The sequence below is a fragment of the Papio anubis genome, chromosome 3 (genome assembly GCF_008728515.1).
Source record: "Papio anubis isolate 15944 chromosome 3, Panubis1.0, whole genome shotgun sequence".
NCBI classification, from domain to species: domain Eukaryota; kingdom Metazoa; phylum Chordata; class Mammalia; order Primates; family Cercopithecidae; genus Papio; species Papio anubis.
The window spans coordinates 80,100,142-80,119,276 of record NC_044978.1 but is presented as its reverse complement, the minus strand read 5'-3'; the positions used below and the strand labels follow the sequence as shown (position 1 = coordinate 80,119,276).

At 37.3% G+C, this 19,135-nt stretch overlaps 1 protein-coding gene across 29 annotated transcripts in view; it reads right to left on the bottom strand.

The window, feature by feature from the left end:
• Window positions 1–19,135, bottom strand: part of COL25A1 (collagen type XXV alpha 1 chain) — a 505,896-nt gene that overhangs the window by 163,247 nt on the left and 323,514 nt on the right. For all 29 annotated transcript variants that reach the window (XR_001902741.3, XR_647184.4, XR_647185.4 and 26 more), the window contains 2 exons: window positions 5,477–5,503; window positions 5,311–5,337 (listed from right to left, as the gene is read on the bottom strand). Coding sequence is in view for 25 of the 29 variants with exons in the window: in XM_021938695.2 (XP_021794387.2) it covers window positions 5,311–5,337; window positions 5,477–5,503 (54 nt within the window). In the remaining 4 variants the exon portion in view is untranslated. The remainder of the gene's footprint in view (window positions 1–5,310; window positions 5,338–5,476; window positions 5,504–19,135) is intronic.

Here is a 19,135-nt window from a genome sequence, read left to right as displayed (position 1 = left end):
ACCAAATGCTCCTCTCTCAGTGTCAGCCCTGATTTCCCTCTTTGTCTACTCAGGTGTTTGCTTGGCACTTGTGGTAAACCTTATTGACTGGATGACCTAACTTCCCTTTCAGCCCTATTCCCCTTGTCCCTTCCAGCTTTTGGATGACCGTGTGACACAACCTAGCCAATGAGACATGACCAGAAGTCTACTAAGAAGTTCATAGAGAAAACGTTGCTTTCTTGATTCAGACTCTTCTCTCTCTATCCTTCCTGCTGATATATACCTAGATGCAATGGTTGGACTTGAAGCAGCCTTCCTGCAATCATGAGACAAGGCCAAGAGAGTCACAGACTTAGTAACATCATTGAATCAATAGTAACACCATTTAATTATATAAATAACACTATCAACTGCCTTCTCCAGACTTCTTTTTATGTGAGAAAAATAAACTCATATCCTAGCTTTCACAGTGAAATTCGAACTTTTGTCCATATTTTGGTGACCACTTTGGAATCTCTTTCTTGGTTCATCAACTTACGACCTCCCACTCTACCTCTCTCCCTAATCCCCCGCTGAAATTCTCACTCTGACACTGACCTTTTTACTCAGCATATGTCCTTGCCTCCAACAATACCTGATGTTCCATGCTAAGTCAACTCATCCTTTTCACTTACCTCTCCACTGAGGACTGGACATTGTCAGTACAGCTTAGATTCTTATCACCTTGTCCTAAATGAGTGACATAGTTTCATGGTCTACTTGGTCACCCTGCTTTCAGTCTCTTCCAATTGTATTCTATAGCAGATACTACCACCAAATATATATATACATATGTGTGTGTGTGTGTATATATATATAAAAAACATATATATGTATTTAATAATTATTATTTTGAGCCCGAGTCTCTGTCTGTTGCTCTGTTGCCCAGGCTGGAGTGCAATGGTGCTATCTTGGCTCACTGCAACCTCTGCCTGCCAAGTTCAAGTGATTCTCCTGCCTCAGCCTCCCAAGCAGCTGGCACTCACCACCATGCCTGGCTACTCTTTGTATTTTTAGTAGAGATGGGGTTTCACTATGATGGTCAGGCTGGTCTTGAACTCCTGACCTCCGGTGATCCGCCCACCTCAGCCTTCCAAAGTGCTGGGATTACAGGTGTGAGCCACTGTGTCTGACCTCAAAAATATTTTTATAAGGAACATTTGGTAATCAGCACAGATAGTCTCAAAAGAAGATAAGCACAGATTACTCAAAATTCTCAATGGCTCTCTAATGCCTACCACACTAGACATTCAAAATGCTCCATAATATAACTTCAATCCAAAATTTTCAGTCTATATGACACAATATTTTACTTAACCTATTTATTGGTAAATGGAATATTATTTTTTAGGGTCCTTTTTAAAACTTACTTTTAATTGACAAATACAAATTATATATACATATATTTGTGATATATATATTGTTTTGAAATATGTATACATCATGGGATGGCTGTGATGGCTATTTCAGGCTAATTAACATTTGTATTACCTCATATCCTTATCTTTTTTGGTGAGAACACAATGTACTCTCAGCAAATTTCAAGAATACAATATATTGTTATTAACTGTGGTCACATTGCTGTACAGTAGAACTCTATTCCTATTATGTAACTGGAAGTTTGTATCCTTTGACCAACATCTCCCAAAACCCCTCCCCAACAGCCATGGGTCACCAGCATTAAATGCTCTACTTCTATGTATTCAACTTTTAAAAATTCCACATGTAAGTGAGATCATGCGGTTATGTATCTTTCTGTGCCAGCCTTATTTCACTTAACGTCCTTCAGGTTCATCCATGCTGTTGCAAACGAAAAGATTCCCTTCTTTTTAAGGTTAAATAGTATTCCATTGTGTATACCACATTTTTTTAAAACACAAATGGAATATTATTGTTCCTTAACTAAATCCTGCCATTTTCTACTTGGATCATATTGTTTATACTATTTCCTCTTCCTGGAATATGTAATGTCTTGCTCTTCAACGTATCCTCTAAAGATTACCCATTTATCAAATTCTAGCTCAAGTGTCACCTCTTCCACAGTTGCCAGCACTCATTTAAAATGAAATAATTTTCACTTTTCTAGCACCTCTCGGTATATCTATTTGAGGCATATAACATATAACCACACAGTTTTCTTACTCAGGTACCCATGAAATTATCAGCTTCTTGAGGGCCATAATGATATAACAGTATTTTATTCATACATTCAACAAATGTTTATTGGATATTCACTATTCTATGTGAAGGTGGTATGAACAAGATAGAGAAGAACCTTGTTTTTACGGAATAGAGGATCTAAGGAGGGAGGGGGGCATATTTTATAGATAATGAGCAAGTAAATACATAAACAAGATAGAATAATCTCTGCTTTAGATTGAGTAGTTAAAGAAGTTCTCTCAGAGGAGGTGATATTTGATATGAAGTTTCAAGAATAAGAAGAACCCAATCACAAGAAGACCACAAGAAGACCAGGCAAATGGAAAGCTGTTGAGTTGGGTGAAAGTGCAGTGGAGGACAGTTTGGTCGAGTGTCGTAGGTGGAAGGGAGACTAGTGTGAGATGAGCTGGTGGGAATGGGCAAGAGCTAAGCACAGCAGGTTGGATTTCATTCTAAAGTTTTACACAGGAGTAACATGATCTAATTTACAAGTCAAGTGATCTCTCTGCCTGCTGTGTAGAAAATGGATTATACAGGGTTAAGAGTGGAAATAGAAAGATTAATTGGAAAGCCACTGAAGTAATCAAGAACATGAAAGTAAGTCGAATTTGGTAGTTAGTAGAAAAGAGAGATAAGTGGACACATTTGTTGTGTCTATAGTATTAAGCCCAGTATCTTAAAGATGGTAGCTGCTCAATATATACTGCTGAATATATGTCCAAGTACTTAAAAATAGTCTCACATTCTTAATTTCCATATGATCTTCAAGTTTTTCCTGCTTTGATTTACCTCTTATGGCTTAATTTATTCCCACTGGATACTTGGGGAGTCAAAGAGAAAAAACTTCCAAATATTCAAGAAAATGATAAAGGTCTCATAATGGAAATTCACCTGACAAAGAGCTGACATGATGGAGTTTGGAGTTCATATTGTTAATTGTGGGAAGAAATAAACTATTGGAAACAAATGGTAAAAAGCGTAATTCAAAATCTGCAACAGGATGAAAATGGACAGGGTATTGGAATACAAACTCTAGATTTAAAAAAAGAGAGCCTTTGGTCATTATCAGCAAGAATACTGTGCCTAAACAGAGAATGTGGGTAAAATTAATTTTCATTAAAATTGGAGATGTTTCCAACTCTTACTTTTGATGTTTTTTGAAATATAGAACCTTCATCTTACTATCTTGATATGATCAATTTCCTAATATGTAGTTAATACTATCTTACTAGATAGTAATGTTTATAAAATTCTAAGAGCACTGAATGAGACCTGCTTGGAATCTGAGAAAAGACAGGTGAGTCAGTGGGTTTTCATTCTCTTTCGCCTCTACCTTCCAGGACATTTAGATTTGTACCCATGAAGATTCATCCTGTATTAGGAATCCAATCCAAATTCCTTCAATACAAAGCAAAATACAGAAGAAAATGAGATCACTTTTTGCCACTTTCCACCTGAAATGCTACATGGGCTCTGAATTGAGTGAAACTTGGCCCCATTCAGTGTGAAAACTGGCTGAAATCTGTATGAAAGGCAGTCTGGGTTTGTCGAAGTAGTTCATGAACTTTGGCCAAACTTTCAAGGAACCTGGTCCAAGTCTTAGTTTGTAATGCAACATGAAACCAGGTGAATTTCAGATAGTTTCAGGTTTCATCCTGAAAATTTGGCCTAGCTTTATAATCAATCATCACTCTTTGTAACGATGAAAGCCAACACACCTTTTTGAAAATGAGGACTGCATGCATACTGATGACAGCTAAGTTGTGAACCACCCTTCACTTCCTTTGCCAAAAGAAGATTTCTCAGAATGGAAACAGTTTCCCTCTTACCTGGAAAGGGGAAGTTGAGTGATTTTGATATTGCGTGTAGAAAGAAATGATACTTGATATGAAGAGACATGTCATGTGAAATAATCACCACATACGGAGCAAATGGCTGTATTCTAATCACTTAAGGTTATAAGAGTCTTATTTTCTTCACATCCATGACAGTGGATAACGTGGTGTTTAATCTCCTAAAATGAGCTTTTGGCGTGAAGCTAGTCATCAGCCAGAGTAACTGCCATGAGAAACAAAATGCTGTGAAGCATAACCAGTATTTCTATATGAAGAAGTGGCTGAAGAACAAAAGGGAAAGTATAACAAATCAGAGCATAACTCTTATCTAGTTTAAGAAACATGAGGAGATAATGCAACTACAAACCTTTCAAGTTTGCATCAACTGCATCTTTTGCAAAAATATCTCTATGCAGTATAAATGCATTTAATAAGCAACCAAGCACAGTGAATTTTACAGAAAGACCTACATAGTTTCTGTTTTCAACCTGAAAGTTTTAAATAAGCCTTTCCACTGTAAAAAATTACTCTATTCAACTAAATGCTTGCTTTTGTGCATAGTGACATGAGAAAATTGAGAGGTATGTTGAATGGAGCCACTACATCATTGAAACAGTATGTCTGAACATTTGGGTAATAAGGCACAGATGTGAAGTAGAGGACTTGGCACTACCAAGGTAACAACAAAGCATTCACCATTGTGTTATAATGGCTAAAAGGGCCACATCTGAGAAGCTTAAAAGAATGCTCCCTCCTCCCTGCAGTGCTAAATTGTATTACACCTTTTATGTGCTTAAAAATCTACAAAAGCTAGAAATTCAAACAAGTATTATGCAAACTTATGGCAAAGAACAAATATGTAAAATGCATTGATAATTTTATCTGCAAAAAAAAAAAATTTATGCAATAGCACGTAAAGTTTAACTGCAGCAAAAGGCCAAATTCAATAGAAATTCATATGGCCTCTATGTTGCGAAACAATTCATGCAAATCTGAAGGACTCAACAGTCACTGGCAAGGTGGCTGCTATTGACTCTTAGATGTGATTCTGGCCCTTAGTCAGTATGTCTAACTATTGTAGAATTTTCTACTTATAGGCATCAAGTAAAGATAATGCAACAGAATACATCCAAATTGTTAATTAGTTTTTTTCACTTACAAGTGGTATGGTATTTTTGCCAGCCATTACTGAACCATGTGGCACAAAGGCAATTATGAAGCTGGGGTACTTCCATTCAATAAATTTGGAGTTAGAAACTAATCTTCTGCCCAGGATAGGTAGAGCACAACTTACCCGAGGTCCCTGATCACCTTGTTCTCCCTGTAGAATAGAAAGGTGAGATAACAGTTTAAGCCAAAATGTATACATGATGCTCATTAAAAAGATCAAAATATAACACAGTATAGGTCATGCCAATATGGATCTCCACTAACTTTATTTCTGGTATGCATTTTCTTACCTTATCACCTTTTGGACCAGGAGGGCCCTGGAAAAAAAAAAGAGAAAAATATTTTAATTTAAAAAAGATATTGTAAACTGAATAGATCAGTCAGGTTAGTCGAAAGATTCATTCAAAGAATACAGAGATAGCTGTCAATGAGGTTTCACAAGAAATTTTGGTTTCTAAACTATGATCATATTAGAATGTGAAACATATAACCATATATGTTTGTTCATATATACCTGTACATATCATGTCATAAGTACATAATATGCTGAATAAATTTTCACGAACTCAACACATATATGCAAGTAGAACCCAGTTAAAGAAACCGAACATTACTTACAAGTTAGAAGCTCCTGTTGGGACATTTCCTTGTCACTACCCTCCACCAACAGTAACCACTATTCTGACCCCTGACAATATAGATTAGCTTGCCTGTTTTTGTACTTTATGCACATAAAATCACAGAGTCTGGCCTCTTTTGCTTAATTAGCGTGAAATTCATCCATAATTTTGTGTGTAGTGGTAGATTGTTCTTACTGCTTTATAATACTCCACTGTGTGAATATATCATCATTTACTTATTCATTCTACTGTTGGCAGCCATTTGTTTCCAGGAATTTCTAGGTCTTGGCTATTATAAAAATATTGTCATGGCCAGGTGCAGTGGCTCATGCCTATAATCCTAGCACTTGAGGAGGCCAAATCAAGTGGATCACCTGACGTCAGGAGTTCAAGACCAGCCTGGCCAACATGGTTGAAACCTCATCTCTACTAAAAATACAAAAATTAGCTGGGTGTGGTGGCGCATGCCTGTGATCCCAGCTACTTTGGAGGCTGAGGCAGGAGAATCGCTTGAACCCGGGAGGTGGAGGTTGAGGTGAGCCGAGATTGTGCCACTGCATTCCAGCCTGGGCGACAGAGCAAGACTGTCTCAAAAAAAAAAAAAAAAAAAAAAAGGTGCTACAAACATAGTAATTCACATTTTTTGTGAAAAATTATATTCATTTCTGCTGGGTGTATATCTAGAAAAGGAACTGTTTAGGTTATAGACTATACATATGTTCAGTTTTAGAAGATGCTACCAAATGGTTTTTCAAAGTGATTCTTACCATTTAAGCCCCGTCAGTGATGTACAGAATTTCAGTTGCCCCATATTACCAATACTTGATATTTTTTATCTTTTTCATTTTAGGCATTCTGGTGGTGATGTAGTAATTTCGCTTCATGTTTTAATATGTATTTACCCAGTGATCAGTACATTGAACTCCCTTTTAATACACTTATTGACCATTTTACATCCTTTTTCATAGTGTCTCTTCATACCTTTTGTCCTTGGCCTACTGAATCGTCCTGTTGATTTGCTAGAGTTCTTTATCTATTATATATTATACATTGTACATATGTATGTAGGTAGATGTAGAGTTATTTATATATTTTGGATGAGTCTTTTGTCAGATATATTTACTGCAAATATATCTTCCCACTTTGTTTACTGCCTTTACATTCTCTTAGAGGTGTTTTTAATGAATACCTCTGAGTTCTTAATTTTAATAAAACTCAATTTAACATTTTTTATCCTTTATAGTTGTCCCTTTTTATATTCCACTTAAGAAATCTTTGCCTACTTCAATGTCATAAAGAGGGCTATGTTTAGTTTAAAAGCTAAAAGCTTCATTATTTTATCTTTCATATTTAAATCTGAATTTATTAAGAACTGATTTTGTGTATGATGTTAGGTAAAAGTCAAGATGTTTTATAAAAATGTGGATATCAAATTAACCAAACACCATTTCTTGAAAATGTACCTTTTCCCCATTATAGTACAGTATTACTTTTGTCATAAGTTAAGTGATGTTATATATGTGGCTTTTTACAGGAATTTCTATTTTGTTGGGCAGCTGTCTACTCTTGGGCCTCACTGAGATCTTCTTTACCTTTGAATAGAAATACTAATGCTAGAGGCACTGATTATGTTATCTTTTCTAGCTCTTAAAGATAAAGTCATGTTTTGGTTTCAGCCCACCTGAGGAGCTGGAGCATTTCAGACTCACCTTCTCTCACCTCCATTTTCAGCAGGGCTGAGGAAAAAGGACAAGGCTGGACAGGAAATGGGCCCAGGTTCTAGCAAAGTACCCCATCCTAGGTGCCAGTGGAGACTTTATGTCACTGCAGGTGGGAATGTAGCAATGCTCCACCTTCCAAAACAATTCCTTCTGCTAAGTACAAGCTACAGAAGAACTGCACCAAATTCTCATTCTCTGTGTGGCCCTTCTGGTAACAGCTGTGAAATTATCATAAAATTACTAATAACTACACCATGTCGTATGCTTTGTATCTTTTACCATTGATAAAAAACTTTTGCACCTGTTATTGCATTTAATCTTTTCCACAATCCAATGAGGAAAGTATTATGAAAATCCTTTTACAGACACCAAAAATGAAACTCAAAGACTATCAATGTTAGGCTTCTTGTGAGTTAGCCAGGACTTTAACCCAGTATGTGTGACTTTGAATGCAGAGGTTTTGACACAAAGTATTGGAACGCAGCTCTGGAACTAGAGTCTCAGAAATAAGGATACCTATCTGGTGCCTGCCTTCAACAAGGGCCATCTAAAATGCCTCCCCACTGCATTTTCCATGGTGTCACAGATACTGGTCGCAACGTCTCAAGTTCAAAATGAGAGAAAGGAGAATTGAGGAGGAGTGAGGAGGGGGAGAAGGGACGAAGATAATGGAATCAACTTTATAAAACCTTTTTATCTCTTACCCCCAAAATCATTTTGCCATTTAAAAGAGGAAAGAGAAAAAATTTTGTTTTCAATAAAATTTTAACATTTTTATTGTTTTCTGTGAATCAAGTAGTAATTAGTGAGTACGGTCTGTGTGTTCATCTCTGGAAAATTAAGTTTAAGGACTTTATTCAATTATTTTTAACAAATGCAAAATGCTTACTAAGGTTATACAAGTAGCATTTTATTTGCGGTGGGGCAGATGAAAGCCAAAGAAAAGAATAATGAGAGGATATCACCAAATTTAAAAAATACAATCGAGGTTCTAGTCTTGATTTAAGTAGCATGTTAGTTAACTTTATTTTGATTTTTACACACGTTTGTTGAATGTCTATACAGTGTGGCAACATTGTAAGCACTGGTGGGACACATATGTTGGGAAAGGTTGATTTGGAAAGACATGGTCCCTGTCCTGGAAAAGCTAAATAGCCTAGTGTCTAAGGCAAACAGTTTCCACATACTAGCATTAAGAAAAAATGACCTCCAGAAAATTCAGCTACATCAAGGTCAACTGTTACTATGGACATCTCCCTAGCCTCCATATCCACCCCCTTCCCAGGTTTCTCTTTAAACTTTTGTTTGCTTTTGCCAGTGAGATTTCAGAGGCCACATCTCTCATTGTACCAGTCCTCTAAAGGCACCTTGTTAGATTACACAGCATCTTTAAGGACAAAGTTTTTGTAAAGTTATTTGACAGGAACAGAGACAACCCTTTTCCTCAAAGTCCAATTACTCATGCCAAATCCACGTGTCAACTAGAGCTCTTTAGCCAGCTTACCCTGAGCAAGGATGCTTAATTCATGAACACATGAAAATTTGCACCCACAATTGAGCAATAAATATTGCTGCCTCAAAAGAGGGTGTTTCTGAGCAGACAGTATGGCGTCCTGGCACCTGCCAGCTTAGGACAGAAGCAAAGCCGAGGTCAACCTCCACACACAGCTGCAGGGGCTGCTTCGGACGCTCCAGCCCCCACTTGTGCACTTGGGATTAACAGCAGGTGTTTTCTTCTGCTCTGACTGAAATCCCACTCTTCTTTCTGAATTGGACCCTCTTCACTGAAAATATGGGTTGAATTTGCAGAACAAAGTGGGCTACCTTAGTAAACACAGATAGTATAATATTTCCAAAATTTAGAAGCCATACTTTTTTTCTAGGTCAAAAAATTACAAATGAAAGAAAGGTTTATTTGATCATTAGCCTTTAAAATTAAAATTGGGGTATTAATGATTTTTTTCTATCTTTAGCATTAAAAAAAGCTAACTAGTATTAACTAAAGGATAGGCAGCAATAAAAAGTAATGGCTATTTGAATTACAAATTATTTTTCAACGGCACATTGCTGTTTCCAACTAAACCAAGCTCAACAATCTAATATTTAGTAGACATATTTATTGTTCAGGTGACAGTACCAATGGCTGGTTGGTAACTATTCGATGATAAAACTTTGTTGCTCCGACAAGGTTAGGGTCAATGGAAAGGAAAGATGGTAAAATCAGCAGTCATAGGGAAGTGAATAGTGAGTCACAGCTCTATAGAAGGCCCTTTTGGGGACTCTTGTCCTGGTTTGGTCTAGAATCCAATAGTCAGGTCTTTTATAAGCCCCACTTTAATAAATAAGTAGGAATATTTGAAATGATCTTTTGAATTACTTGTGTGTAATGAATCCTAAAGTTAATTGCAGAAATAAGTACTTAAGGGTGCCAATAAAGTTTTTATTTATTATTGTTGTTAGTAATTAGAACGTTTATTTTAGGGCATTGTTGGAATGTTATTAACTTCCTACCAAAGGATTTATAAAATTCCATGGCAAACTTCAAATTAGCCCCTGTTCAAATGGCTTTACATTCAGAATCTGCAGGAACCACCCTTCTATTTGTAAAAAGTCTTTAATGTGGGTTTTGGCCTATACCAATTTAAGTCTCCTCAAACCTACTTCTGTTTAAGTAACCAAGGTTTTAGCTTTTTTTCTATCCTCTATTGTCTATTTCAATTAAATGATAAAACCAAACTGAAAACAAAGAGAGGCACAATGAATGACTTTCAGGAAAATATTGAATTTCAATCTACATAATAGCAATGGAAATACAGCTGGAAAAGAGAGATATATTCACAGGCCCGGAGTAACCCAATCATGGTCCTTTATTTACTGGAAGTATAAATTATACTTGCTTTGAACCGGAAAAAATCAAGGCGGGAATAGTTTTTAAAAGATGACAATCATGAAAACAAAATTAAATTGTGCTTGAGGTAGAAAAAAGTGGAAAAGGAGCAAACATTGGGAATTCTTGGCAGCCCGAGCTCCTGGAATAAGAACGGGGTTATGACTTTTATCCCAGGAAAGTATAGATAAGTTTATTTTTATTCATGAAATATAACGAAATCTCTTCTGATTCATCTATTCACTGCTATAGAAATGAGGACAAGCAAGCTTCATTCTCTAAGCATTTCTGGCTCACTATCAGCCAGGCGGTGTACGCTGAGTCTGGAGGAGGGACATGTAAATATAATCACAATCAGTGGACTAAATACTGTGTTGTGGGAGTTCAGAGCAGAAAGAGGATGGAGAGCTGGAGTTGAAAAGATGCTATTGGAACTGGCTCTTGAAAGGTGTCCAGGAAACAAGGGGATGGAGGGAGGAGGAGCGAAGCAGGCCGGGGAGAAGGGATGCACATGCCCAGTTGTGAGAAAATACCACGTTGTCAGAGAAAGGAGTTCAGGGTGGTAAGAACATGTGGAGAGTGGAGATAGAAAATAGCAGGAAAGAGATTTCAAAGGCTGGTTAACCACACTTGGGTGTTTGGGCTGGATTCTATCATCAATGTAACAAGGAGTGCGGAGACGCAGTGTGCTCTGTTTTGTGGAACTCTGAGAACGTGGGGTGTTCGGGATTCTTAGGAAGTGTTTGCCTTGGTCCAAGAGAGAGATGGTAAAGCTTTGAATTAAGGTTGTGCTAGTGGAGGCACAGGGAAAGTTCTAGATTCAGGAGACATTTCTCAGGTAAAGTCAACAAGACTAGTTAACTGATTGGACACAGGGGCCACTAACAGGTGTCAACATGTTTTAACAAGTCCTACTCATTTCAAGGTTCACAATTTAGTGCATTTGCAGACAAACATTGGCCTAAGCTGGTTCAACCCAGATAAACACAGTAGTTCCACAGCTAAGTGAATCATATAGAGTTTAAATCTGGTTTTAGGGTTATATTTCAAATCCACAGTGTTGGCAGCTTCGGCTGGCCTAATGGGAAATAGCTGAGGAGAGAGAAAACATTCTCTATCATCACCACTGAGCAGAAGCAGCACAGAGGTAGTCATAACTGCCTCCCTTCAGAAGCCACCATTCTTCCATGTTAACTTCTGAATACAGGACACCTTTATCACATTTTCTTTCCTCTACTTTTTCAACTGTAAACTGAATATGGAATTACTCTATTTTAAACTCCACAAGTTTCCTAGTCTTTTAAAGATAAAGAAGATAGTCTGCTGTACAAGCTGTTCTCTAGCAGCACAGCACAACCTCAATGGTCACCGCACGCCTGACGTGGGTCTTCTCTCTGATGTGCTCAGGCACAAGCAAACGTTATCAATGTTCACAATCTCCCAGGAAGGAAGGAAGCGGAATATCCAGTTTTTCTCTTGTACAACTAGGATAGAAGCTTCAATTCTACTGTCTACTCCCTAAATTGCATGAGAACTTGGCTCATAGTGCCAATGACACACATATGCAAACCCCACACTTATAAGGAAACTGAATTTGGTACCACAGTTTCTTAGCAGGTATCCAAAACTGCAGAAAATCACATTGCAAATAGTATTAACAATTGAAAATCTAGTGTTTTACTTGAAAAATAGGGATCCTAGGTATTTAGGTGAGGATACATCCACTCTACTTCTGAAAAAAGTGTTTTATGTAGTACAGGTTTACCCCCAACTAGAATGTGAACATGTGTTCTTCCGAGTATTTACTTTCACCTTAAATTCATACATAGTTTTCTGTTTTACTGGCATATATTTTTTAGAGACATTTCTTCTTCAAACCACTACATTGTTTTATAGACTTTCAACTTTGCAAATAGCTTCAACTACAAATGTGAAAATTTTAAAGTTAAAAAAACGTTTTCTGAAAAAACTGATGTAAAATCATAGGAGTTCCCCTATAGTAAGTATAGATAAATTGTGTGTGTGGATACTTGTGTTTAATATCTTTTTAAATGCTTCAGTAAAAAGTTTTAAAAAGTGAAAGTATAATTTGAGAGCTACTTTAAAATGCAGTACATGAAATAAAGTATCTTGGTAGTTAAGAGCTTGAGTTTTGGAGTCAAACAGATGCAGATTGAAATCCTGGCTGTAATCACCTGTGTGATCTTTAAATGGTTAATTAATCTCTTTGTTCCTCAATTTCTTAATCTGTAAAATGGGGAAAACAATGCCCACTGTTTGGCTAAAATAAAATATTATACATGAAGCAACTTATAAAATGCCTGTCCTACCCATAGTATAATAGTAATTATCAAGTACAGACTCCATATTTTTAATATTTTAATTATCATAAACATAAAACAAAATTTCTTTTCCAGATACTTGACTTGAGGATAAAGAAATACAATAGATTTCCTGGCTAGGCATGGTGGCTCACGCAGCACTTTGGGAGGCTGAGGCAGGCGGATCATGAGGTCAGGAGTTCAAGACCAGCTTGACCAACATGGTGAAACCCCATCTCTACTAAAAATACAAAAATTAGCCGGGCGTGGTGGCGGGCGCCTGTAATACCAGCTACTCAGGGGGCTGAGGCAGGAGAATCGCTTGAACCGGAGAGGTGGAGGTTGCAGTGAGCTGAGATCGTGCCACTGCACTTCAGCCTGGGCAACAGAGCGAGACTCTGTCTCAAAACACACACACACACACACAAAATAAAACAAAACAAAAAAGAAACACAATCGATTTCCTAAACCAAAAGAAAATGCCTTGGGAAATGTCCTGGGGGATGGTTGAAAACATTTTGAGAATATGAAGGTCTAATATAGTCTACCTCTATCATTCAAGAGCTATTACCAAACAAAACAAATAAACTTCATCGTAGTTTTAACCACATTACTTTTATGAATAAAATAGACTAAACATCAGACCCTAAAACCACCTAGTCACCCTTAGCATAGAGTAGGTGCCCAACCAGTTCTTGCTGAATTGAAAGGCCCAGAAAGAAAAGAATGCAATAAAACTCTCAGTGTTCAAAGCAGCAACGTATAAAGAATTATAGAAGAACCAGATTTAATGTTGCTGCAGAAGAACCGTGTTTATTATAGTGTCAAACTCTGCTAAGCCAGGGAAGGGAATTATAGCTATAAACAGATTTATAGCTTCAGACTTTACACCTTTCAGTGTGCACTGAAGATTAAAAGAGACCAAGCAGAGGGGGTGGGTATAAACAGAAACTTTTAAAATATCAAAACCAGCCTCACTTACTAGAAAACAAATTTTTATGGCTATTATTTTCTGGGCATTTTCCACAGTAAGATCCTAACTATAAGGTTTTTTGTGATGTCCATCTGAGCCCTGAACAAGGGACTATATGTGCCCATGATCAGTCTTAAATCATAAGCAGCTGCCATAAGGAAGCAATTAGTGGGTCTAGCACGAAAGAAAATTTAGAAAAACCAAACATTAAAAAAGGACTCTCAAAAGTAAGACTGATGTAGCTCAATGGAGTTAAAGGCTTATAAAACAGCAGGAATCAGGGACGCTCTCTCTGGTTTTCTTTTCTAACACAATGCAAATTAAATACAGTCAAATTACCGCTCCTGCCAATCAAAACCAAGGGGGCCCTTCTTCCTAGCATCATTCCTTACCTTAAATGTTTTAAGAAATTGCTAAAACTTCTTTGTTTAACTTTGATTTTTTTTTTAACTTATTTTTAGAGGTCAAATAAAATGAACTCCATGGTGAAAGACTTGGAATCCTAAACATTCCTTTTGTCGAAAGAACGTATCAACTTGCTCTTTTAATGCCCTAGTAACCCTGTGATTTTACAGCTAATGGTGCAATCTATCCTACAATGCTCTTACTGTCCTCAAAACGATTCAAATGTATTCAGAGATATGTTCATGTTTATACCTTGGGTTTAATCTACAATCATCAATTTCAGCATGTTTCCTAATATATCGTCCCAACATAATTTTACCCGGGCTACTTAAGAAACATTGTTTGCTGGTCAGTTCGATTCTTTGCTTCATTTGCAGTAGTATATAGAGCAATATAGGTTTTACGAAGGGCCGCTGAGCACAACACAGGATAAGGGTAGGATGTTCTGTGGAGTCTAAAGAGATACTCAGAAGGAATTAAAAAATGACTCTCAGATGAGGCTAGGAGAGTCTGACTCTCAGGGCTTGTCTACCATTCTCATTCTTCCAATGTATATTGGATCTCCCTCCTTTTCAGTCGATGCCTAAGATGATCAAAGGCTTTTAATACAAGCTTCTACTACGACACTCCCCATCTTCAGAGTCTTCTGTACCTTCATCCTTCTGTCTGTGGAGTGAAGGTAAAACTGTACCTACCCACTTCTGTGCCTGCTCCCCAACCTTGCCCTAGTTATTCTTTTTCTCACTTGTCTCTTCAATCATTCCCATTCCCTTGGATTCTTCTCTATGCCCTTCAAACATGTTCTTTCGCCCTCTCCTAAAGACAAGGGGAAGCAAAGCTGACTTTGCCCATTACTCCCTCATTTTAGTGTCTTATCTTCTTCCTCACTGTCTCCCTAAACAATAGATAGGTCATAGAAAGGAAGTTGAATTAGAGGACAGAAAGGGAGGTAGCAGAATAGACGTCATATTTTTACGGTCTGTTTTGGGAAAAATAAACATGAGTTGAAATACATACTGATCTTGGGGACATTTCTTTCCATTAGGAAGAAGAAAGTTGAACTATGGGAAGGAAAACTGCTGAACCAGTCTTCCAGGCACGAGACAGGAGTTATCTCTGGCTAAACTAAAACCAAATAAACTGGAGTTTTGGGAAGATGGGGTTGACAAAACCTGTAAATATTCAGATTGCCCAAATCTGTGTCTAAACCTTTTTTGTTTTTTACTCTTCCCTCATCAGCTATGAAATATATACCCTTAAGGCTATAACTATTATCTGACTTATGTCCTAAATTCTTTTCCAGGCTGCAATCCTGTATTCTCAACTGATCACCAGATGTATTAGCCAACATATACCATCATCAGCTCAAATTCAACATTCTCAAACCAAATTTCTCAATTTTTGTTGCAAGCCACTCATGATTCTTGACTTTCCTATTTTTGTTAAACACAGTACTGCTCCTCCAAGTCTAAAAGCTTAGTATTATATTTGATTCACTTAACTTAATCTATTGCCAAGTCCTATAGATTTCATTTTCCACAAAATCCCTTGAATCTATGGCCATCTTTTCATGTTTCTTGCACCCTTGTTCCTGGATAACTGGAATAATCTACAAGCCTCTGTTGGCCTTACCTCTTCTACTCCATCCTACATACTTTTGTCAGGTTAATTTTTCTAAAGCACATTGCTGAGCATATCATTCCTCAACTGAAAGAATTTCAGGGGCCCATTTTGTAATCTACAATGAAAAAGTTGCCATAGACAACAATCTTCAATAGATGTATTTGGTGAAAGGTTGCTGGGTATCAGGTCAACATACCTTGACCTCCTGATCAACCATGTACTTCTTGATATAATGAACTAAGAATTATACTATACATTTATTACAGATTTTCCTAAAAATTCAGCCAAACCTACTCAATCTTCTGAATGTAACCCGTAGTTTAAATAAAATAGAGAACATAGGGGAACAAGTTAAATAATACCAAAAGAAATAATTAGACAAATCCAGAATGTGGGACACTCTAAATATAGAGTAAATGTCCTAGAAAAACTGATTTCATGGAACAATAAGGGGAAGGAAGACCACTATAGAATAAGAAAGACTGAAGAGTTTTAATAATTAAATGCCAAGTGCAGGCTTTGGGTCTTGGTTCTAGCAAAACATCTGTAAAAAGATATTTTTTAGACTATTGGTGAAATGTAAATACGGACTGGGTATTAATATGAAGAAATCATTGTTAATTTTATTAGGGTTGATGATAAAATGGTGGTTATGTTTTCCAAAGCCTCTGTCAGTTAGAGATTCATATTTCAGTATTTGTAAACATAACGACATAATATCTAAGCTTCGCTTCCAGCAAAAACTAAACAAAACAAAATAAATGAGAGGAAAGGGATTCATAAAAGTAAGATTAGCAACTGATGTTTCTTGAAGCTGGGTGATAGGTCTAGGTCAATTTATGATACTATTTTCTCCTCCTTTTGAGAATCTTTGAACATTCCCATAGTAGTTAAATAATTTAAAAATTTATTTTAAAATGCTCTTCCAATTCATGCCAAATAAAGCATTAACTTCTACCTGTGACCAAAGCCTTCTATAACCTGCTCCTAATTTTCCTTTTCTGCCTTATCTTCCCCAGTTCTCTACAAGGAGCCTCTTCTCCAGCCTGTCTTCAATATCATCTATTCTCAGAATGACCTTCTCTCTATCTTTACTTACGTCCTTCTTCCTTCTCCTGAATAAACATTATCAATTGTCATTTTGCTTGGAATAGTTAAAGCATATCTTTCTTTTCTTTTCTTTTTCTTTTTTTTTTTTTTTGAGATGGAGTCTCGCTCTATGGCCTAGGCTAGAGTACAGTGGCGTGATCTTGGCTCACTGCAACATCTGCCTCCTGGGTTCAGACAATTCTCTGCCTCAACCTCCTGAGTAGCTGGGATTACAGATGCCCACCACCACACCTGGATAATTTTTTGTATTTTCAGTAGAGATGGGATTTCACTATCTTGGCCAGGCTGATCTTGAATTCCTGACCTTGTGATCCACCCGCTTCCACGTCCCAAAGTGCTGGGATTACAGGCATGAGACACTGCACCAGGCCGTGGATACCTTTCTTAAACCTCTTACCAGGAAGCCTGAGTTATGAAGCTACTTGGAAAAAAAAAATAGAATTTTGAGTTTCTGGAAGAAAATTTTGTTCTTGCAGTACAGTCCCATCTCCACCTCTCCCAGAAGTTCACAATCTCTATAGCCATCATTGATGATTTATATCCATGACCTCGCTTCCCAAAGCATTACCAGACTACCCTTTGAATATGTCCTTTCCCTATTTCTGAACTCCTAAAACACTTGTGTCACTCTTATGAAACTTAACTCACCCTGCTGGGAATAAGATTTGTTTCTTAATAAAATACTAGGGCCCTTGAGGGTAGGAAAAGAGGTACATGGGGAAACATAACAAACACTGACTTTGGAAGCTTTAATATATACTACCACATGACCTATGGCAGATGACTTAACCTCTCTGAACCTCAGTTTCCACATCTGTAACCTAGAGCAAAGAATAATTACCTCATATGCAAGTTCTAGAAAGTAATTAAAAGAATGTAGGGTTTTCTGTAAATATTACTTTCACTCCCTTCCTCTCAAATATGTAGCTTTGTGCCTTATACATGGTAAATATCCAATAAATACATTAGCATATTTTCTGCAACAAAGGCCTTTAACAAGACATCAGGACCAAAATTAGTATTTTCTAAATAGCCTGATAGCAATAAAAAAGACACAGATATCTGTGTACTCAACATGCTTCCAATGAGTGCTTATGAGGATAGAGTTCAACTAGAAATTGTGCCTTTTGGGGTGACTACAATTTCTCATGTGTTGACTCATGACACTAAGTAAGAAGAGTTAATAGAAGAATAAAAACTTTGCACAGTCTCCTGGAGAGGAAATGAACAGTATTCAATGAAATGTTTTTCTCACATTTCAAACACAGGCAGACATCTTTGGCTCCTGTTTCCCTCCTCCCTGTGACTTCAAAGTTTTAGAAAGAGTATTCTGTTTTCACTCTCCCCACATTTTCAGTACCGAGTCACTCCTTAAACAATGGCAAATGCTGCACTGAAAACCACCAGGCTACCGAAGTTACTGAATAACTTTCTGCTTGCAAACCCAGTAACAACATTTCACATTCCCCATTCCTCCCTTAGCTTCATCGGCAACACTCTTCTCCGGGTCTTGGACTAATGGGGCTTTCTCAGTTTCCTTCCCTGGACCTTTCCCTCTTCTGCAATTCATAATTAACCCTATCCTCATTTCTGTCTTTTCTTCCCCTCTACACGCTCTCTGGGGATCCCCTTTATTTCCACAGTGTCAGCTACTACTTGTCCACTCTATCCCACTGTGGTCTCTCTCCAGGACTCTGCCTACTGACCACTCTACTTCTGCTCCTGGATGTGCTATTCTCATCTCAGATCATTATGTTCACCACAAAGACTTGGTAGTTTTCTTCTGAGTAAACCGCATGCACTTTATTCAGGGTCCTGCTGGCCCAAATTGGGACTGGATCAGTTAGAGGAGGCTTCAATCCAGATGAAGCTCCCTGCCAGACTCCTAGTTAGGCAAGTGGAGCAGAAGCTGGATTTCAAACTGTGTCTGCCCCTTGGCTGAGCTGCTTTGTGCAGTGCACAGTGTGCACAAATGTCAATGGTGGTGCTGAGCTTATTGCAAGGAGTAATGTTTCCTTTGCAAATGAAAAATTCTACTATGTTTATTTTTTTTTCAAATAGCTCCATAGCTTAAGTTGCCAGGTAAGAGGTTTCAAGGAAGGCGTGCTGTAACTCTTCTAAGCAAAATGATAATTGATATTGACTTGACTATATCAATTATGAATACATCAGCTTTGACTTGTCTTCAATTCTGCGTATTTTTATTAAAATAAAATTTACTAATTTTGAATTACTATGATCAATTCTGCCTGATTTAAGAGTTCCAATAATTAGCACTGCATATACTGA